Source organism: Ovis aries, chromosome 17 (genome assembly GCF_016772045.2).
Source record: "Ovis aries strain OAR_USU_Benz2616 breed Rambouillet chromosome 17, ARS-UI_Ramb_v3.0, whole genome shotgun sequence".
NCBI classification, from domain to species: Eukaryota; Metazoa; Chordata; class Mammalia; order Artiodactyla; family Bovidae; genus Ovis; species Ovis aries.
Genome location: NC_056070.1, coordinates 11,863,523 through 11,882,982, shown reverse-complemented (window position 1 = coordinate 11,882,982; position 19,460 = coordinate 11,863,523). Strand labels below are relative to the sequence as shown.

General features: G+C 41.1%; 1 protein-coding gene across 16 annotated transcripts in view; it reads right to left on the bottom strand.

The window, feature by feature from the left end:
• The window catches only part of SLC10A7 (solute carrier family 10 member 7), a 307,346-nt gene that overhangs the window by 270,602 nt on the left and 17,284 nt on the right, over nucleotides 1-19,460 (bottom strand). For all 16 annotated transcript variants that reach the window (XR_006056628.2, XR_003585504.3, XM_042234294.2 and 13 more), the window contains one exon: nucleotides 10,740-10,815. Coding sequence is in view for 14 of the 16 variants with exons in the window: in XM_042234294.2 (XP_042090228.1) it covers nucleotides 10,740-10,815 (76 nt within the window). In the remaining 2 variants the exon portion in view is untranslated. The remainder of the gene's footprint in view (nucleotides 1-10,739; nucleotides 10,816-19,460) is intronic.

Genomic DNA, 19,460 nt, shown 5'->3' with positions numbered 1-19,460 from the left:
ATGAGACTAAAGATAAAAGGTAGAAATTGAAGATGCACATGGACATGGAATTCCTTGCTGCTATGACTTCTGTTCTTTCATCTGTCAAAGAGGGAACACTGTTACCACTTCCGAGAGAGCCTAGGAGGCTGGAGTGTTTAGCTTAGTTCAGTTCAGTTTCTCAGTCTTTTCTGACTCTTTGTGACGCCATGGACTGCAGCACGCCAGGCTTCTCTGTCCATCACCAACTCCCGGAGCTTACTCAAACTCATGTCCATTGAGTCAGTAATGCGATCCAACCATCTCATCCTCTGTCGTCCCCTTCTCCTCCCACCTTCAATCTTTCCCAGCATCAGGGCCTTTTCCATTGAGTCAGTTTGTCGCATCAGGTGGCCAAAGTATTGGAGTTGCAGCTTCAACATCAGTCCTTCTAATGAATACTCAGGACTGATTTCCTTTAGGATGGACTGGTTGGATCTCCTTGCAGTCCAAGGGACTCTCAAGAGTCTTCTCCAACACCACAGTTCAAAAGCATCACTTCTTCAGCACTCAGCTTTTTTATAGTTCCAATCTCATATCCATACTTGACTATTGGAAAAAACATAGCCTTAACTAGATGGACCTTTACTGGCAAAGTAACGTCTCTGCTTTTTAATATGCTGTCTAGGTTGGTCATAACTTTTCTTGCAATGAGTAAGGGTCTTTTAGTTTCGTGGCTGCAGTCACCATCTGCAGTGATTCTGGAGCCCTCAAAAATGGCTGGAGCATAGAAAGTACAAACAGGCCAGCTTGCTAGAGTGCTCAACATTGACAGCCATTTTCAGGCTGTACAAGATTGCTCCAGAAAACCATTAAACTCTCACTCCAAGCAAAGGCAGTGTGTGTGTACTAAGCCGCTTCAGTTGTGTCCCACTCTGCAATCTCTCATCTTCCAGGCTCCTCTGTTCATGGGATTCTCTAGGCAAGAATACCGGAGTGGGTTGCCATGTCCTCCTCCAGGGGATTTTCTCGACCCAGGGATTGAACCTGCGTCTCCTCTGCCTCCTGCAGTAGCAGGCAAGTTCTTTACCACTAGTGCTATGTGGGAAGCCCAGCAAAGGCAGTGATCAAGTCCATTTCACAGAAGAGAAAGGCAAGGCACACCAAAGCCCAGTGGCAGCTGAAGCTAAGACAGTGACTGGCAGATCAGATTTCCTTCTCACTTCAAGTCTTCTCTCTGCTGATCAGATCTACTCTAAATGCCTTTATAAATGTTTCAGTGAATCTTATCTTCATGCATTGGATTAGCAAGATCAACTCCCCACTGATAATGCAAAATAACCCTGAAATGTTTCATGCCTTGCTGATCAGCCAGAAATTGAACTTTCCGGCTCCGTTTGGGCTGTGATGATCTTGATCTTTCACCTCTAGCAAAAATCTTCTCAGAGCTATAATTTTTAAGTTCATAATGAGTGCTTCATTTGCTTTCCAAGCAGATAGAAAACCTTTTTTAAATACACTCAGACTACCATGACCTTCGTCAATGACTTAAAGAGTTCACCACATGCAATAATTTTCTTTGCTCAGGAGACACTCTTCAGTTTTCTTTGAAGAGATTTGGGCAATAACCCTATTGCTGAAATTAAGCACACGTGCGTGCGTGCATACACATACACACGCACACGCACACACACGCACACGCACACACACGCACACGCACACACACACACACTTTCAACTTGTCACCTTTGTACCATACCTGAAATCAAAACTTTTCTTTAAAATGTACTTAGAATTCTGTATGACTATCAAAGGGTTCTAAAATCCTTCAGCCTGCTAACTAAAATACAACAAAAATGTCAGCTAAATCTATTTATAGTAAAAGAAGCACACCCTCTTAACTAAACAAGCAGATACCCTAAATGCCTACAGGAACAAACACAGTCCAGATCCCAAATGGAACTGCAGGCTGCCCCACACAGCTGAAGGAGGCTGAACTCATTTGGGGTACCTCTTGGAACTTTTTTAAACTAAAGAAGAAAAACAATGATTTTAATGATATGGGACAATGTAAAGCCATTCTAGTCTGTTTTGCCTATTTTTTTTGAGGTTTATACCATGAAATAGAGGTTTTGAATAGTGTAACATCACACTCCATGAAAGCTTTCTGGAAGGCAGGCCCCAAATCTTAGTCCCCTTTTTGACTCCCTATGGTAGAAGGCACTGCCTAGATGAAGAGGGTGCTGAACTACTGCTGACTATCATATCCTATTTCTAAAGCTGAATGGTGGGCACAGAGGTGTTTATTATTATGCCTTAGACTGTATTTATGTTTTATGTACCTTCTGTAGGTATGCTATTTCATAATTTTAATAAAGGAAAGAAAGAAGAAGGATGAAAATCCTGAGGCCTATCGACTACACATTTTAATTCAACAGGTCTAAAGTGGAGATAAGGGATTTTTTTTTTCCTAATCACCCCAGGTAATGCAGATGTGGGTGATCTACAGAATTCACTTTGAAAGACAAACAAAAAAATAAACCAACATAAATAACATGCCTATAATTAATATACTGCTTTAGTGGTGATGGTGTCTTATTTTCATGGTTCAAATGATCAGGTTTAGCCTTAACACAGACAACAAAGTATTTAACATAAAATATTACTCTCAGATATGCCTAGAAATTTCTTCCTAACTTGCTCTGATTTGTCTACAATTTATAATGCTTTTCATTTCCTTTTTCCTTCAAATATTTGAGGGAAGAAATCCCTGATTATATTTCTCTCCTACTTGGTTCATCACCCAAACTCACACAATTTTACAAAGTTATGCAGCTTTGGAAATTTACTCTGGAATTAAGACCTCATATTTATTTCATATTTTGAGGAATGGCTTTTAGCTGAATCCTTCCCTTCTTCAGCTTGCAAAAACATGAATATCAAGGTAAAAAAACAGTGTATCTTTTCCCAAACACTTACCCCTCTTGCTTTTTCATTAAACAACAGTATAAGTGTCAAATGAAATAAAAATACTTCTGTAACAACAATATGAAAACCACATAATACTTTCCAAACTCAGGAAATTATTTTCCAGTTTTGTTTTTTTTAAAGAAACTTTAAGAAATCCCTGTGGTAGTTACTAAAAGGTAGAAGTTACTCGAATTTGAGTGCAATGATTCTCTTAGCAAATCTTATAAGGCTTAAAACCTATGTAAGGCTTTTGGAGCGAAAAAAACCATGTAAAGAAAATGTGTTTATCCTATGTCTCACAAGTTAGAATAGAAGAGAGAACATTTTGATCTATCTTCTTTTTTATACCTGACAATGAAAATAGGGTTCACCAAGTCATCACTTTCTCTATTATTCAAAAAAGGAACTAAAACTTCATGCACACACATACATACACACACATAATCACCATCACCACCAATCAGACCATGTGAACCGCATACCCTACTACTCTGGAGTTTGAAAAATCACATTTCAAACACCGGAATGAATAAATTACAATCACAAAAAAGAAGCTAACCAAGTTTCTAATATTTAAATGAAAGTAATTTAAAATTTAAAAGCCACAAAATGAGACTCTCAGTCAGCTACACCCTTAAACAGTCTCCCTCTAACACTTCAAGGGCATGCTGGCGTTCTAGCCTGCACGCACTGCTCTGCACACACGCCGAGTGCCCACGGCCACTGGAATGATTATAGTTGGCTCGCTGAAACAACAACAATGTAAGTTATCAAAACAGAAATTGTTCTTTAATTTTACCAAAAAGTAATAAGGCTATTCTCACCAAAGGACAAGAGGTGAGTTTAAGGGATGCAATAACTTTCAACTCATGACAAAACCTTTTCTATAACCACCAATCTTATGGAAAAGGCATTTACAATGAGAGGTATATAAGTAACAGAAAAAAATTCCTCCTAAATTATATAACAACTTTACAAAATAAATGAACAGAATCATTTCAAATGACACTACTGTATCTGCATACATCCCCCAAAGCATTAAATAGAAATAGGCCACACAGTGACACGTTTTAACCCACGAGAGCATATGCTAAATATAAGTATTAAAGATGTATATATAAGTATGTGAGATCATAAAGTCAATGTCAAGAAATAACAGGATCTAGAAGGAAAAATGTTTTCTTCCATGTACAAACACGGCAAAGGATGGTCAGTTGAAAAGAACACGGCAACATGGAAATGTACCCAGGACATGTACTGGTGTGGATACAGAGCTGCTGTGTACAAGGCAGAGCAGACAATCACAGAGAATAGAATCGAAATCTTCACCTAGTGGCACACGACACTGGACTCAACTTTTTACTCTTTTCATGTACAGGCACCAAAAATTTCTCCTTCTATTCTTAGGTAAGATTTTACTAATATACAGTACAAAAGAGTAAGCCTCCCTTACATCTATTTCAACAATAGCCTACCCTCAGTTACCTTATAACAGTATTTTCAGTTCAGTTCAGTTCACTTCAGTCACTCAGTCGTGTCCAACTCTTTGTGATACCAGGAATGCAGCACACCAGGCCTCCCTGTCCATCACCAACTCCCGGAGCTCACTCAAACTCATGTCCATCAAATCAGTGATGTCATCCAACCATCTCATCCTCTGTCGTCCCCTTCTCCTCCTGCCTTCAATCTTTTCCAGCATCAGGGTCTTTTCCATTGAGTCAGTTCGTCTCATCAGGTGGCCACAGTATTGGAGCTTCAGCTTCAATATCAGTCTTTCCAATGAACATTCAGGACTGATTTCCTTTAGGATGGACTGGTTGGATCTCCTTGCAGTCCAAGGAACTCTCAAGAGTCTTCTCCAACACCACAGTTCAAAAGCATCAATTCTTCGGTGCTCAGCTTTCTTCACAGTCCAATTCTCACATCCATACATGACTACTAGAAAAACCAGAGCTTTGACTAGATGCACCTTTGTTGGCAAAGTAATGTCTCTGCTTTTTAATATGCTGTCTAGGTTGGTCATAGCTTTTCTTCCAAGGAGTAAGCGTCTTTTAATTTCATGGCTGCAGTTACCATCTGCAGTGATTTTGGAGCCTAGAAAAATAAAGTCTGTCACTGTTGCCATTGTTTCCCCATCTATTTGCCATGAAGTGATGGGACCAGGTGCCATGACCTTAGTTTTCTGAATGTTGAGCTTTAAGCCAACTTTTTCACTCTCCTCTTTCACTTTCACGAAGAGGTTCTTTAGTTCCTCTTTGCTTTCTGCCATGAGGGTGGTGTCATCTGCATATCTGAAGTTATTGATATTTCTCCCAGCAATCTTGATTCCAGCTTGTGCTTTATCCAGCCCAGCATTTCTCATGATGTACTCTGCATATAAGTTAAATAAGCAAGGTGACAATATTAAGCTGTGATGTACTCCTTTCCCAATTTGGAACCAGTCTGTTGTTCCACGTCCGGTTCTAACTGTTGTTTCTTGACCTGCATACAGATTTCTCAGGAGACAGATCAGGTAGTCTGCTATCCCGATCTCTTGAAGAATTGTCCACAGTTTGTTGTGATCCACATAGTCAAAGGCTTTGGCGTAGGCAATAAAGCAGAAACAGATGTTTTTCTGAAACTCTCTTGCTTTTTCTATGATCCAACAGATGTTGGCAAGTTGATCTCTGGTTCCTCTGCCTTTTCTAGATCCAGCTTGAACACCTGGAAGTTCACAGTTCATGTACTGTTGAAGCCTGGCTTGGAGAATTTTGAGCATTACTTTACTAGCGTGTGAGATGAGTGTGATTATGCGGTAGTTTGAGCATTCTTTGGCATTGGCTTTTTTTGGGACTGAAATGAAAACTGACTTTTCCAAATTTGCTGGCATATTGAGTGCAGCACTTTCACAGCATCATCTTTTAGGATTTGAAATAGCTCAACTGGAATTCCATCACCCCCATTAGCTTTGTACGTAGTGATGCTTCCTAAGGTGCGCTTGACTTCACATTCAAGGATGTCTGGCTCTAGGCGAGTGATCACACCATCATGGTTATCTGGGTCATGAAGATCTTTTTTGTATAATGCTTCTGTGTATTCTTGCCACCTCTTCTTAATATCTTCTGCTTCTGTTAGGTCCATACCATTTCTGTCCTTTATTGTGCCCATCTTTGCATGAAATGTTCTCTTGGTATCTCTAGTTTTCTTGAAGAGATCTCTAGTCTTTCCCATTCTATTGTTTTCCTCTATTTCTTTGCATTGATCACCGAGGAAGGCTTTCTTCGCTCTCCTTGCTAGTCTTTGGAACTCTGCATTCAAAGAGTATATCTTTCCTTCTCTCCTTTGCCTTTCACTTTTCTTGTTTTCACAGGTATTTGTAAGGCCTCGCCAGACAACCATTTTGCCTTTTTGCCTTTCTTTTTCTTGGGGATGTTCTTGAGCATAGTCTCCTGTACAATGTCACGAACCTCTGTCCATAGTTCTTCAGGCACTCTGTCTATCAGACCTAATGCCTTGAATCTGTTTGTCACTTCCATTGTATAATCGTAAGGGATGTGATTTAGATCATACCTGAATAGTCTAGTGGATTTCCTTACTTTCTTCAATTAATTTTAGAACGGCTTAAAACTTAAAATTATCTAATATCTTTTTGCAGATCATTTTCTCCCATAATTTCATATAAAAATAAAAGAGTCTATTCACTTCATATCAGAAGATATGACCAAACTGGACTTTGCAAGCTTCTTTTCCGAAGCTCAGTGTTCAATATTTGTGAACAATTATGTCTCACTCTCCAGGACTTCAAAAATTCCTGATAATCATGAAACTGCATAATAAACATTAAAGAACTAGACCAATAATGTTAGAAGACAAAGAAGATGTACATAAATTCAGTATTACTAAAATGCAACATTAATGTAAATAATTTAATTATCTACTGGGGAATGAACATGTAGATACACGTTCAAATGCCATATGTTGATGTCAAGAAAATGAGTGATCTTTGAACTTCTGCCAAAAGTCATTTGAGAAAGAAAAGGTTTTTAAGGGAATCACATTAGAAAGAGATAAATGACACTGTTAAACAAATTAACCCTTTCCTCAAATTCTTTCAAGGCAGTAGATAGATAATCATAGCAGGCGCTAATCCAAGACTTTCGTAACTTCCCTACCTCACTAATTATGTGGCAACTGAAAGAATCTCTTGGCATAATGAGATGTTGGTTAAATCTAGTTATCTGCCAATTTCATTCCTACACTGAGAGAAAACACACATCCACGATGCCTGGCTTCACTTTAAAGGCAGGGCTTGATCTCAGCCGGTCCTTGGTGCTACCTGGCAACACTGGCATCCTCTCCAGGTAACTCACTCTCATCTGCATGGCAAGTCCACCTTTTCTCCTCTCATCTGAAACATGAGTAGCATTTACCCCACCCTCATTCTCACGTGCAACAAAAAAATAAAAGGCATCAGAATAAAACTTCCAAGTGTCCCCCTCAACTCACTTACACAGGTCTATAGCCACGCACTCTGTCTTCCCTCCTGTTATTACGAATAAATGGTCTAAGTTCCTAACTGAAGCTCATATAACCCAACATCACTCTCTCTCACTTGATCAAATAAACTGCTCCAGCACTCTCTCTTAAACCCACAGCTCTCTCTCCACTGTACAGCTCCCATCATGATAGAAAATGCTGTCCTTTCTGAAAGAGTAAATCTTGACCACACACCTCTCTCTAAAAATAGCCCCATTTCTCTATTCCTTTTTATCACAAAGTACATCATAACCACAGTCTATACTTCTTGTCTCTAATTCTTCTCTTCCTGTTTTCCTTAAGCCTACTCCAAACAAGCTTTTGCCCCTGCCTTCTACCAAAACCAGCCTGTTAAAGATTAACAGTAACTTCTGCATAGCTTAATTTCACGGTAAATTCTCAGAATTCACTTACACAACTCCCATCAGCGGAATCTGACATGCATACATGTTAAGCCGCTTCAGTCATGTCCAGTTCTTTGGGACCCTATAGACTGTACCACACCAGGTTTCTCTGCCTATGGGTTCTCCAGGCAAGCATACTACAGTGGATTGCCATGCCCTCCTCCAGGGGATCTTCCCTACCCAGGGATCGAACCCAAGTCCCTTAAGTCTCCTGCACTGGCAGACAGGTTTTTTACCACAAGCACCATCTGGGAAGCACTGGTGTCAGAAGCTGACACCACTCTTCACATCCTCCTCCTTCAAACCCCTTCTTCACCTGGCTTCCTGGACACCATGCTCTCTTGTTTTTCCTTCAGTCTCATTAATTATACTCTCACTGTTGCCTTTGCTGGTTATTCCTCATTGCCTTAACCTCTTAATGTTGGAGGGTCCCCAGGCTCCATCCTTGAACCTTTGCTCTTTCCTGTCTACAGAATCTCATACACAATCTTGGCTTTAAATATCATTTATTCATTGATGATGCCCTAATTTACATCTCCAGGTTTAGGCCAGTCTCTCAACTGTCAACCCTTGTGTCTATAATTGCTCACTGACATCTTCAGCTGGATATGTAATAGGCATCTCAACATACCAAAACAACAACAACAACAACAACAACAACAACCAGTTCTCCATGTTTACCATATGGCTGACATTACAAGTGTTCATCAATCCAGTTGTCCTCTCCTTGAGGGCACAGGAATATGGTAAGGCCACACGACTTGTTCTGGCCAATGTAATGTGAGCAGAAGCACCACATATCACTTCCAACTGAAAAATACAAAGTCTATTTGTGATTCTCTAAGCTCATTGGAGAAGACCCTGAAGCTGGGAGGGATTACGGGCAGGAGGAGAAGGGGACAACAGAGGATGAGATGGCTGGATGGCATCACTGACTTGATGCACATGAGTTTGGGTGAACTCTGGGAGTTGGTGATGGACAGGGAGGCCTGGTGTGCTGCGATTCATGGGGTCACAAAGAGTCGGACAAGACTGAGTGACTGAACTGAACTGAACTGAATCTCTCTATCTCTGTTATGGCACACCTAAAATGCTTTGTGCTCCATCCAGATGATGTACCTTCAAAACATAAGCCTCCACTAACCAGGTTTCCTTAGTAATGGCAAAGATCTTCCCACTGACCCACATGGGACAGGTACCATTAGCATGAAATAACCCTTTATGCTTAACTGAGATTTTGCAGTTCTTAGTTATCACAGTATACTGTGGCTACCCAGACTAAACAACCCCACATTTCTGCTGCCACACAGCACTCTTCTCCACGTCAGCAAACTCCATCCTTCCAGCTGCTCAGTCAAAACCTTGAAGTCACTCTCGACCCTTTCTCTCACACCCGACATCCAAATCCATCAGCATATCCTGTGCCTTCAAAATACATTACGGAAAAACCCAAATGAACTTTTTGGTCAACTCAATAAATGAAAGACAAACCAGACTGGGAAAAAAACATTTACAAAGCATATATATATATATATATATATATATAATGAAGGTCTTGTATCCAGAATATAGAATTCTCAAAGCTCATCAATAAGAAAGCAAAACACTCAATTTTGTAAAAAGCAAAATTTTAGTAGAATCTCCCAAAAGAAGACACAGATAACAAATAAGCACATGGAAAGATAAAAATGCTCACCATTATTAGTCACTGGGTAACACAAATTAAATAAAAATCACAATGAGCGTGGGAGGTAAGAGAGATTCAAGAGGGAGGGGATATATGTATACCTATGGCTGACTCATGCCTATATATGACAGAAAACAACACAATATTGCAAAGCAATTATCCCCCAATTAAAATTACATTTATCCTGCCTCATTCAAAAGTATTCTTTTCTTGGACTACCCTGACGGTCGAGTGGTTAAGAATCCACCTGCCAACGCACGGGACACAGGTTCAATCCCTGGGCTGGGAGGATCCCGCGTGCTGCAGGGCAACTAAGTCTGTGTGCCACGACTCCTGACCGCAAGCTGTAGGGCCCGAAAGCCGTAACTACTGAGCCCTGCGCTGCAACTACTGAAGCCCAGGTGCTCAGAGCCCGTGCTCTGCAATAAAAGAAGCCACGGCAACCAGAAGTCCCAGCACCACAACCAGAGAACTGCCCCGGCTCGCTGCAACTAGAGCAAGTCCACGCAGCACCAGAGACCCAGCACAGCCAAAAATACATGAATTAATTAAAAAATGTTTAAATTTGTATTCTTTTCTGAATGATAAGATATCAGGAGAAATAAGCGACTACAAAGCAGAGTCCCTTGGTACAAAGTCGCAGGGCCTCTCAGCCAAGAAGAACTACCTATAAGCAGCTCCCACACGGGACTACTGCCATCCCGATACATAAGCACTCCTCTTTGGCTACGGTTCCCCAGGATAATTTCTCTGAACTCATCTTAAACACCTGGCGTCATTTCTCCTTGTTTAATACCATCTTCACCTGCCATTAAACTTTTACTGACCCTTTTTCCATGACCGTAGTTTGCCCTAAATATTTTTAAGAGCTGAGGAATGGCCATAGCGCGTGTCCTCAGTTCACGAGTCTTGGATGTAAAAGCCCCTTGGCTTGGATTCTTTGTCCTCTGTCTCCTCATTGCTCACTGAAATAGAAAAATCACGACCTATCTGTCTCATTCACCTCCCTTGCTCTTCTCCTTGAAATCCTGAATTCCACTCATTATTGTCAATTTTAGCCTCTTTCTAACACATGAATCTACCCACTTCTTTCATAAGCTGCTATAGTTATGCATTTTCTGTGATGAGTCCTTTGTCATAAAATAAAATATAAAATAAAAGGATAGCACCCACGTATGTTTGAAAAAGCTAGCCCCATGACTCACCTCGTTTCCACCAACTGCCTTGGTTAATATCACCGCAGAAGACACAGGCGGAGGCATGCAACCTACTGTCTGCAACCTGAAGTAGAAAACAAAAAGCAATTATAAGCAGGTTTCTTTTTTTTTCCAATTATAAAATTTTCACTACATTCATTCTAAAACAGCAGAGCTAGGAGAACATTTATTGGGGCACACGTCCTGTCGAGTTCAGACAATTCTGTATGAGCCAACGCGGCTTAGTAGAAACTCTCACTCCATGCCACAGATTTGAGTGATCTCATTTTAAAAATTATTTAAGCTCTTATACAATTCAAAAAACAGTCATATTATGGTGAGTGTGGTGATCAAAAATAATCCAAACAGTTTATCATTTGGTAAGCGTATATAAGCTTAGTTATGTTCAGGTATCTTTTCCTTATATGTTTTATAGGAAGGCTTTTGGCAAAAGTAAAACTTTAAAACCTCTTTCAGGGCTTCCATGGTGCCTCAGTGGTAAAGAATCCGAAAGCCAACGGAAGAGACATAGGTTCAATCCCTGATCTGGGGAGATCCCACACGCCGTGGAGCAACTGAGCTCGTGTGCCACAGCTATTGAGCTCTTGCCTGGGAGCCAAAACTACTGAGCCCACATGCTGCAGTTACTGAACCCTGAACACCCTAGAGCTTGAAACAAGAGCCAGTACTGCAATGAGACATCCATGTACCTCAACTAGTCAGTAGCGTCCATCACCAAAACTAGAGAAAAACCTCAGCAGCAACAAAGGCCCAGTTTAACCAAAAATAAATAAATAAAGTTACATATATATTTTAAAAAACCTCTTGCAAAGTTCAAATGTATTTAACAAAAACACAAGCTTACATTTGCTAATTCTTTTCCACAAAACATCAATTCTGAAACTTTCATCTCATAAAAGATATTTTCATGTTGCTATATCATTGTAAAAATAGGCATGACACAATCATATACTGCAAGGAGATCCAACCAGTCCATCCTAAAGGCAATCAGTCCTGAATGTTCATTGGAAGGACTGATGTTGAAGCTGAAACGCCAATACTGTGGCCACCTGATGCAAAGAACTGACTCATTGGAAGAGACCCTGATGCTGGGAAAGATTGAAGGCAGGAGGAGAAGGGGATGACAGAGGATGAGATCGTTGAATGGACATGAGTTGAGTAAGCTCCAGGAGTTGGTGATGGACAGGGAAGCCTGGTATGCTGCAGTCCACAGGGTCACAAAGAGTCGGACATGACTGAGTGACTGAACTGAACTGAATCATATACTTCTTAGATGCAGACTCTGTAGTAAATTCTAGTGTCTATTCTAAATTTGGTTCTTATTAATTATGTACATACTCTTTAGATCATAATTAGAAGTCTATTCTCTTAGTTTAGAATAGAAAAATATATTGCAGCACAAGAAAATGAAATTATGAGTAGTGAATCCAAGTATTAAAGATAAAAAGACATTATTCAGCATTCATACAGAATATACATTCTGGGGACAAGGAGAAAAAGGCCCAACTAAAGTGGAAAGTGGAAAGTTTATACAAGGAATCAAGGACACAGAGTACCTGACTAATATTTGAAAGTAGGATCACAGGTGATTTTTTATTCTCTTTTGTAATAATGGATTATCTAACATTTACAAATGAATTTATATTAGCTCTGAAATAAGAAAACATAAAAGTTTTCATTAATTTTGACTGAAGACTTAAGAAAAATCCTTATATGGAATTTCAGTTGAATTCACATGAATATAGCAATTTTTTTTTTTTTTTTTTGGCCATGCCTCGTGGCTTATGGGATCATTTCCATACCAGGGATTGAACCTGGGCCCTTAGCAGCAAAAGCATAGAATCCTATCCACTAGACCACCAGGGAATCCCCAAATATGGTCTTCTTTTAAGATCTATTTTCCCAAATGATGTTCAAGTAGTGTCTGATTATGAATTTCCAATCTCTCACCCTTTCTTGTGATCAGCACCGTGAATATCACTAACACTTGCTAGACTTTTACCATTTGTAATAGATACTATTCTGGACAATAGACACTTTACTCATTTATCCCTCATGAGTATTTAAGATAAATACTACTATTCTCTTTCTGAAAACTGAAGTTAAGAAAGGAGTTAAGTGATACAACCAAACTCACAAAACCGCTTATCTAGGATTAAGTTACTCCTGAATCCAGGGACAACAACTTTCGCAGAGCCTATTTCTCCAGCCTCTGCCTTCTATATTCCTTGCCACCAAGACTAGTGATAAGCCCTCTCAGGTATTTTCAATCTTTCTAGCTTTTCCAATCTTTCCCTCTCATCTGGCCCCTTCTCTTCTATGTACAAAGGAGGAGAGTTCTCAACATCTTAAAAAAAAAAATACTAATCTATACATTTAATATATACGCTTTCTATAGGTAGGATACTACACAAGGGTATTAAAGAAAAAGTAGAAGGCATCATTTCTGCCTTCAAGAAGGCAAAACATTCAACACACAAATGTAGATAACTAACCTCGAAATTAGCACTGTTTCCTCAAGATACAGTCCTACCGTTATCACTGCGGCTCACTGCTGTGCTCCACTTTCTTGGCCCCAAAGCTCATTCTCTCTCGACTCCCCTGGAATCGGACTTTTGACCCTTCTAGTAAAAGTGTATGTGCCTGCGCATGCTCAGTCTTGTCCGACTCTTTGCAACCCCATGGACTGCAGCCCGCCAGGCTCCTCAGTTCATGGGATTCTCCAGGCAAGAGCACTGGAGTAGGTTGCCATTTCCTCCTCCAGGGGATCTTCCCATCCCAGCAATCACACCCAGGCCTCCCATGGATCCTGAATTGGTGGGCAGATTCTTTACCACTTGAGGCACCTGGGAAGCCCCTCTAGTAAAAGCAGTAACCTAATAAATCCCCAGAAATCTCCCAGTCACCAGATTCAACATCCTTTTCCCTACATCCATTCTTCTCACCCCCTTGCTTCTCAAAGCACTCTATTCTCCTGGTTGTCATAGGACAGCATCATTCTAATTTACCTTGTGTTTCAAACAAACCCGTTCAAGTTTTTGCTGGCTACTCCCGTCTTCTTCTCAATCTTATTTTCAAACCTGAATGGGTAAGAATACTTAAAAATTTCTATTGCTAAACCCAGCCTCCATTCCCTCGATTGCTGCCTAAGACTACCACCTTAAACTAAACACGTCTAATACAGAATTTATGTATTTTCAAAGAAATCAACTTTGCGTCTCAATTGGCTTATCTCTGTCAATGGATCACTTTACTCCTAATGAACTAGCTTGAAACTTTCGAGTTAAGCGGAGCTCCACTCAGTCTTAATAAACCAATCAGTCACCACAACCAATTTTCCACTGTTTTCCATGACCGTTGTCATCATCCCCCTTCAGACGCTTTTTTGCCCAAGTCTAGACATATCTAAATGCCTACTCAGTGTTCTCTCTACCTCCACTCTTTCCTTTTAACACAAAAAGGTAAGGGAGTATGTACTCAGAATACATTTATTTCAGTGATTTAAACAGGATCCTGATACAGAAGTCAGCAACTCCCTCTAGTTAACATACTAAGTGTGTACTCTCAAATTGGGAGGGGACGGGAGAGAAAAATGAGTGAGGAAAAGCTTTCTCTAAGTGAGGCAGACTTAGTCTATGCTCCTTTCAGTTCAATATCCTGAGCTGCAGAATTGTATACTTTTTTATATTTAGCATATGGAGATTACAAGCGCTACGACATACCCAGAACAATACTATCAGATAATCTTCCTTAATGACCATTCTTGAGCAGTGTTCTCGTGTTTAGCACATTTAAGAATTCTCCATCATCCACAGATTTAAACCCAAACTCTTCAGACCAGTAGGTCCCACCTTTTGCAGCTTGGCCTAAAGGAAACTTTTTATCTTTCTCACCCACTAATGCTTCATGTTTGAATTCTGTACTTTAGAGGTACACAATCCAGGCTGAACTTCTTCCCGTCAGTTCAGTTCAGTCACTCGGTCATGTCCAACTCTGCAACCCCATGGACTGCAGCACGTCAGGCTTCCCTGTCCTTCACCAGCTCGCAGAGCTTGCTCAGGCTCACATCCATCAAGTCGGTGATACCATCCAACTACCTTATCCTCTGTCATGCCCTTTTCCTCCTGCCTTCAGTCTTTGCCAGCATCAGGGTCTTTTCAGATGAGTCAGTTCTTCACAACAGGTGGCCAAAGATTTGGACTTTCAGCGTTAGCATCAGTCCTTCCAATGAAAACCCAGGACTAATCTTCTTTAGGATGGACTGGTTGGATCTCCTTGCAGTCGAAGGGATTCTCAAGAGTCTTCTCCAACACCGCAGTTTAAAAGCATCAATTCTTCAGTGCTCAGTTTTTTTTACAGTTCAACTCTCACATCCATATATGATTACTAGAAAAACCATAGCTTTGACTAGATAGACCATTGTTGGCAAAGTAATGTCTCTGCTTTTTAATATGCTGTCTAGGTTAGTCATAGCTTTTCTTCCAAGGAGCAAGCATCTTTTAATTTCATGGCTGCAGTCACCATCTGCAGTGATTTTTGGAGCCCCAAAAAATAAAGTCTGTCAGTGATTCCATTGTTCCCCCATCTATTTGCCATGAAGTGATGGGACCACATGCCATGATCTTAGTTTTCTGAACATTGAGTTTTAAGCCAGCTTTTTCACTCTCCTCTTTCACTTTCATCAAGAGGCTCTTTAGTTCCTTTTTGCTTTCTGCCGTAAGGGTGGTGCCATCTGCATATCTGAGGCTATTGATACTTCTCCCAGCAATCTTGATTCCAGCGTGTGCTTCATCCTACCCAGCATTTCTCATGATGTACTCTGCAAATAAGTTAAATAAGCAGGGTGACAATATACAACCTTGATTTACTTCTTTCCCAGTTTGGAACCAGTCCGTTGTTCCATGCCTGGTTCTAACTGTTGCTTCTTGACCCGCATATAGATTTCTGAGGAGGTAGGCAAGGTGCGTTGGTATTCCCACCTTTTTAAGAATTTCCCACAGTTTGTTGTGATCCACACAGTCAAAGGCTTTGGTGTAGCCAATAAAGCAGAAATAGATGTTTTTCTGGAATTTTCTTGCTTTTTCTATGATCCAACAATGTTGGCAATTTGATCTCTGGTTCCTCTGCCTTTTATAAATCGAGCTTAAACATCTGGAAGCTCCCAGTTCACATACTGTTGAAGCCTAACTTAGAGAATTTTGAGCATTACTTTGCTAGCATGTGAGATGAGTATGGATATAAGAGTTGGACTAAAAAGAAAGCTGAGCACCGGAGAATTGATGCTTTTGAACTGTGGTGTTGGAGAAGACGATTGAGAGTCCCTTGGACTGCAAGGAGATCCAACCAGTCCATTCTAAAGGAGATCAGTCCTGAATATTCATTGCAAGGACTGATGTTGAAGCTGCAACTCCAATACTTTGGCCACCTGATGCGACAAACTGACTCAACGGAAAAGGCCCTGATGCTGGGAAAGACTGAACGCAGGAGGAGAAGGCAACAATGGTGGATGAAATGGTTGGATGGCATGACCAACTCAGTGGACATGAGTTTGAGTAAACTCTAGGAGTTGGTAATGGACAGGAAGGCCTGGTTTGCTGCAGTCCATCGGGTCGCCAAAAGCCAGACACAACTGAGTGACTGAACTGAACTGAGATGAGTGCAATTGTGCAGTAGGTTGAGCATTCTTTGGCATTGCCTTTCTTTAGGATTGGAATGAAAACTGACTTTTCCAGTCCTGTGGACACTGCTGAGTTTTCCAAATTTGCTGGCGTATTGAGTGCAGCACTTTCACAGCATCATCTTTTAGGATTTGAAATAAGTCAGCTGCAATCCCAACACCTCCACTAGCTTTGTTCATAGTGATGCTTCCTAAGGCCCACTTGACTTAGTATTACAGGATGTCTGGCCTTCTTCCTCTACAACTGGTTATACTTATCTAACAGATCACAAGCTAGACCATTTTGATTGGCTACTACTCTGTATATATATATATGTATGTGTGTATATATATATATATATATATATATATATATATATATCCTATGTGCATGCATGTTAAGTCTCTTCAGTTCAGTTCAGTCACTCAGTCGTGTCCAACTTTTTACAACCCCATTAATTGCAGCACGCCAGGCCTCCCTGTCCATCAGCAACTCCCGGAGTTCACTCAGACTCACGTCCATTGAGTCCGTGATGCCATCCAGCCATCTCATCCTCTGTCGTCCCCTTCTCCTCCTGCCCCCAATCCCTCCCAGCATCAGAGTCTTTTCCAATGAGTCAACTCTTCGCATGAGGTGGCCAAAGTATTGGAGTTTCAGCTTCAGCATCATTCCCTCCAAAGAAACCCCAGGGCTGATCTCCTTCAGAATGGACAGGTTGGATCTCCTTGCAACCTAAGGGACTCTCAAGAGTCTTCTCCAACACCACAGTTCAAAAGTATCAATTCTTCGGCGCTCAGCCTTCTTCACAGTCCAACTCTCACATCCATATATGACCACTGGAAAAACCATAGCCTTGACTAGACAGACTTTTGTTGGCAAAGTAATGTCTCTGCTTTTTAATATGCTCTCTAGGTTGGTCATAACTTTTCTTCCAAGGAGTAAGCGTCTTTTAATTTCATGGCTGCAATCACCATCTGCAGTGGTTTTGGAGCCCCCAAAAATAAAGTCTGACACTGTTTCCACTGTTTCCCATGTATTTCCCATGAAGTGATGGGACCAGATGCCATGATCTTTGTTTTCTGAATGTTGAGCTTTTCAGTTCAGCTCAGTTCAGTCACTCAGTCATGTCCGACTCTTTGTGACCCCATGAATCGCAGCACGCCAGGCCTCCCTGTCCAAAACCAACTCCCAGATTTCACTCAGACTCGCATCCATCGAGTCAGTGATGCCATCTAGCCATCTCATCCTCGGTTGTCCCCTTCTCCTCCTGCCCCCAATCCCTACCAGCATCAAAGTCTTTCCAGTGAGTCAACTCTTCGCATGAAGTGGCCAAAGTACTGGAGTTTCAGCTTTAGCATCATTCCTTCCAAAGAAATCCCAGGGTTGATCTCCTTCAGAATGGACTGGTTGGATCTCCTTGCAGTCCAAGGGACTCTCAAGAGTCTTCTCCAACCCCACAGTTCAAAAGCATCAATTCTTCAGCGCCCAGCCTTCTTCACAGTCCAACTCTCACATCCATACATGATTACTGGAAAAACCATAGCCTTGACTAGACGGACCTTAGTCGGCAAAGTAATGCCTCTGCTTTTGAATATGCTATCTAGGTTGGTCATAACTTTTCTTCCAAGGAGTAAGCATCTTTTAATTTCATGGCTACAATCACCATCTGCAGTGATTCTGGAGCCCAAAAAAATAAGGTCTGACACTCTTTCCACTGTTTCTCCATCTATTTTCCATGGAGTGATGGGACCGGATGCCATGATCTTCATTTTCTGAATGTTGAGCTTTAAGCCAACTTTTTCACTCTCCTCTTTTACTCTCCTCAAGAAGCTTTTTAGTTCCTCTTCACTTTCTGCCATTAGGGTAGTGTCATCTGCATATCTGAGGTGATTGATATTTCTCCCAGCAATCTTGATTCCAGCTTGTGCTTCATCCAGCCCAGCATTTCTCATGATGTTCTGCATAGAAGGTAAATAAGCAGGGTGACAATACACAGCCTTGACATACTCCTTTCCCTATTTGGAACCAGTCTGTTGTTCCATGTCCAGTTCTAACTGTTGCTTCCTGACCTGCATACAGGTTTCTCAAGAGGCAGGTCAGGTGGTCTGGTATTCCCATCACTTTCAGAATTTTCCACAGTTTATTGTGATCCACACAGTCAAAGGCTTTGGCATAGTCAATAAAGCAGAAATAGATGTTTTTCTGGAACTCTCTTGCTTTTTCCATGATCCAGTGGATGTTGGCAATTTGATCTCTGGTTCCTCTACCTTTTCTAAAATCAGCTTGAACATCAAGAAGTTCACGGTTCACGTATTGCTTTAAGCCAACTTTCTCACTCTCCACTTTCACTGTCATCAAGAGGCTTTTTAGCTCCTCTTCCCTTTCTGCCATAAGGGTGGTGTCATCTGCATATCTGAGGTTATTGATATTTCTCCCGGCTATCTTGATTCCAGCTTGTGCTTCTTCCGTTGTATCCAAATCTTTGTGACTCCATCGACAGTAAGCCCACCAGGCTCCTCTGTCCATGGGATTCTCCGGGCAAGAATACTGGAATGGGCTGCCATGCCCTGCTCTATGGGATCTTCCCCACCCAGGGACTGAACCCACATTTTTTAAGTCCCCTGCATTGGCAGGTCGGCTCTTTATCACCAGCATCACCTGGGAAGCCCCATGCCCTACTGCTGCTGCATATGTTCTACATATCCAACTAAACAACGTTCCCTGAATACAAGGAAAATGTTAGTCTTTTCCAACTTCTTGAGTGTTCTATGAAGGGCAGATACTCAGTAAATACTGGGCTTGTTTGGGGTTTTTTTTGGTCATACTCTGCAGCACATGGGATATCTTAGTTCCCATCTGGGGATCAAAGTCATGTCCCCTGCACTGAAAGTGCAGAGTCTTAACCAATGGACCACCACCGAAGTCCCAAATACTGGTTCTTAATACACATCATACATTGTTGCTCTAAAATGATGTCATCATATTTATGTAGCATTTTATAATTTCTGGTGAAATTTTACATCATTCTCTCAAACTCAATTAAAACAGCACC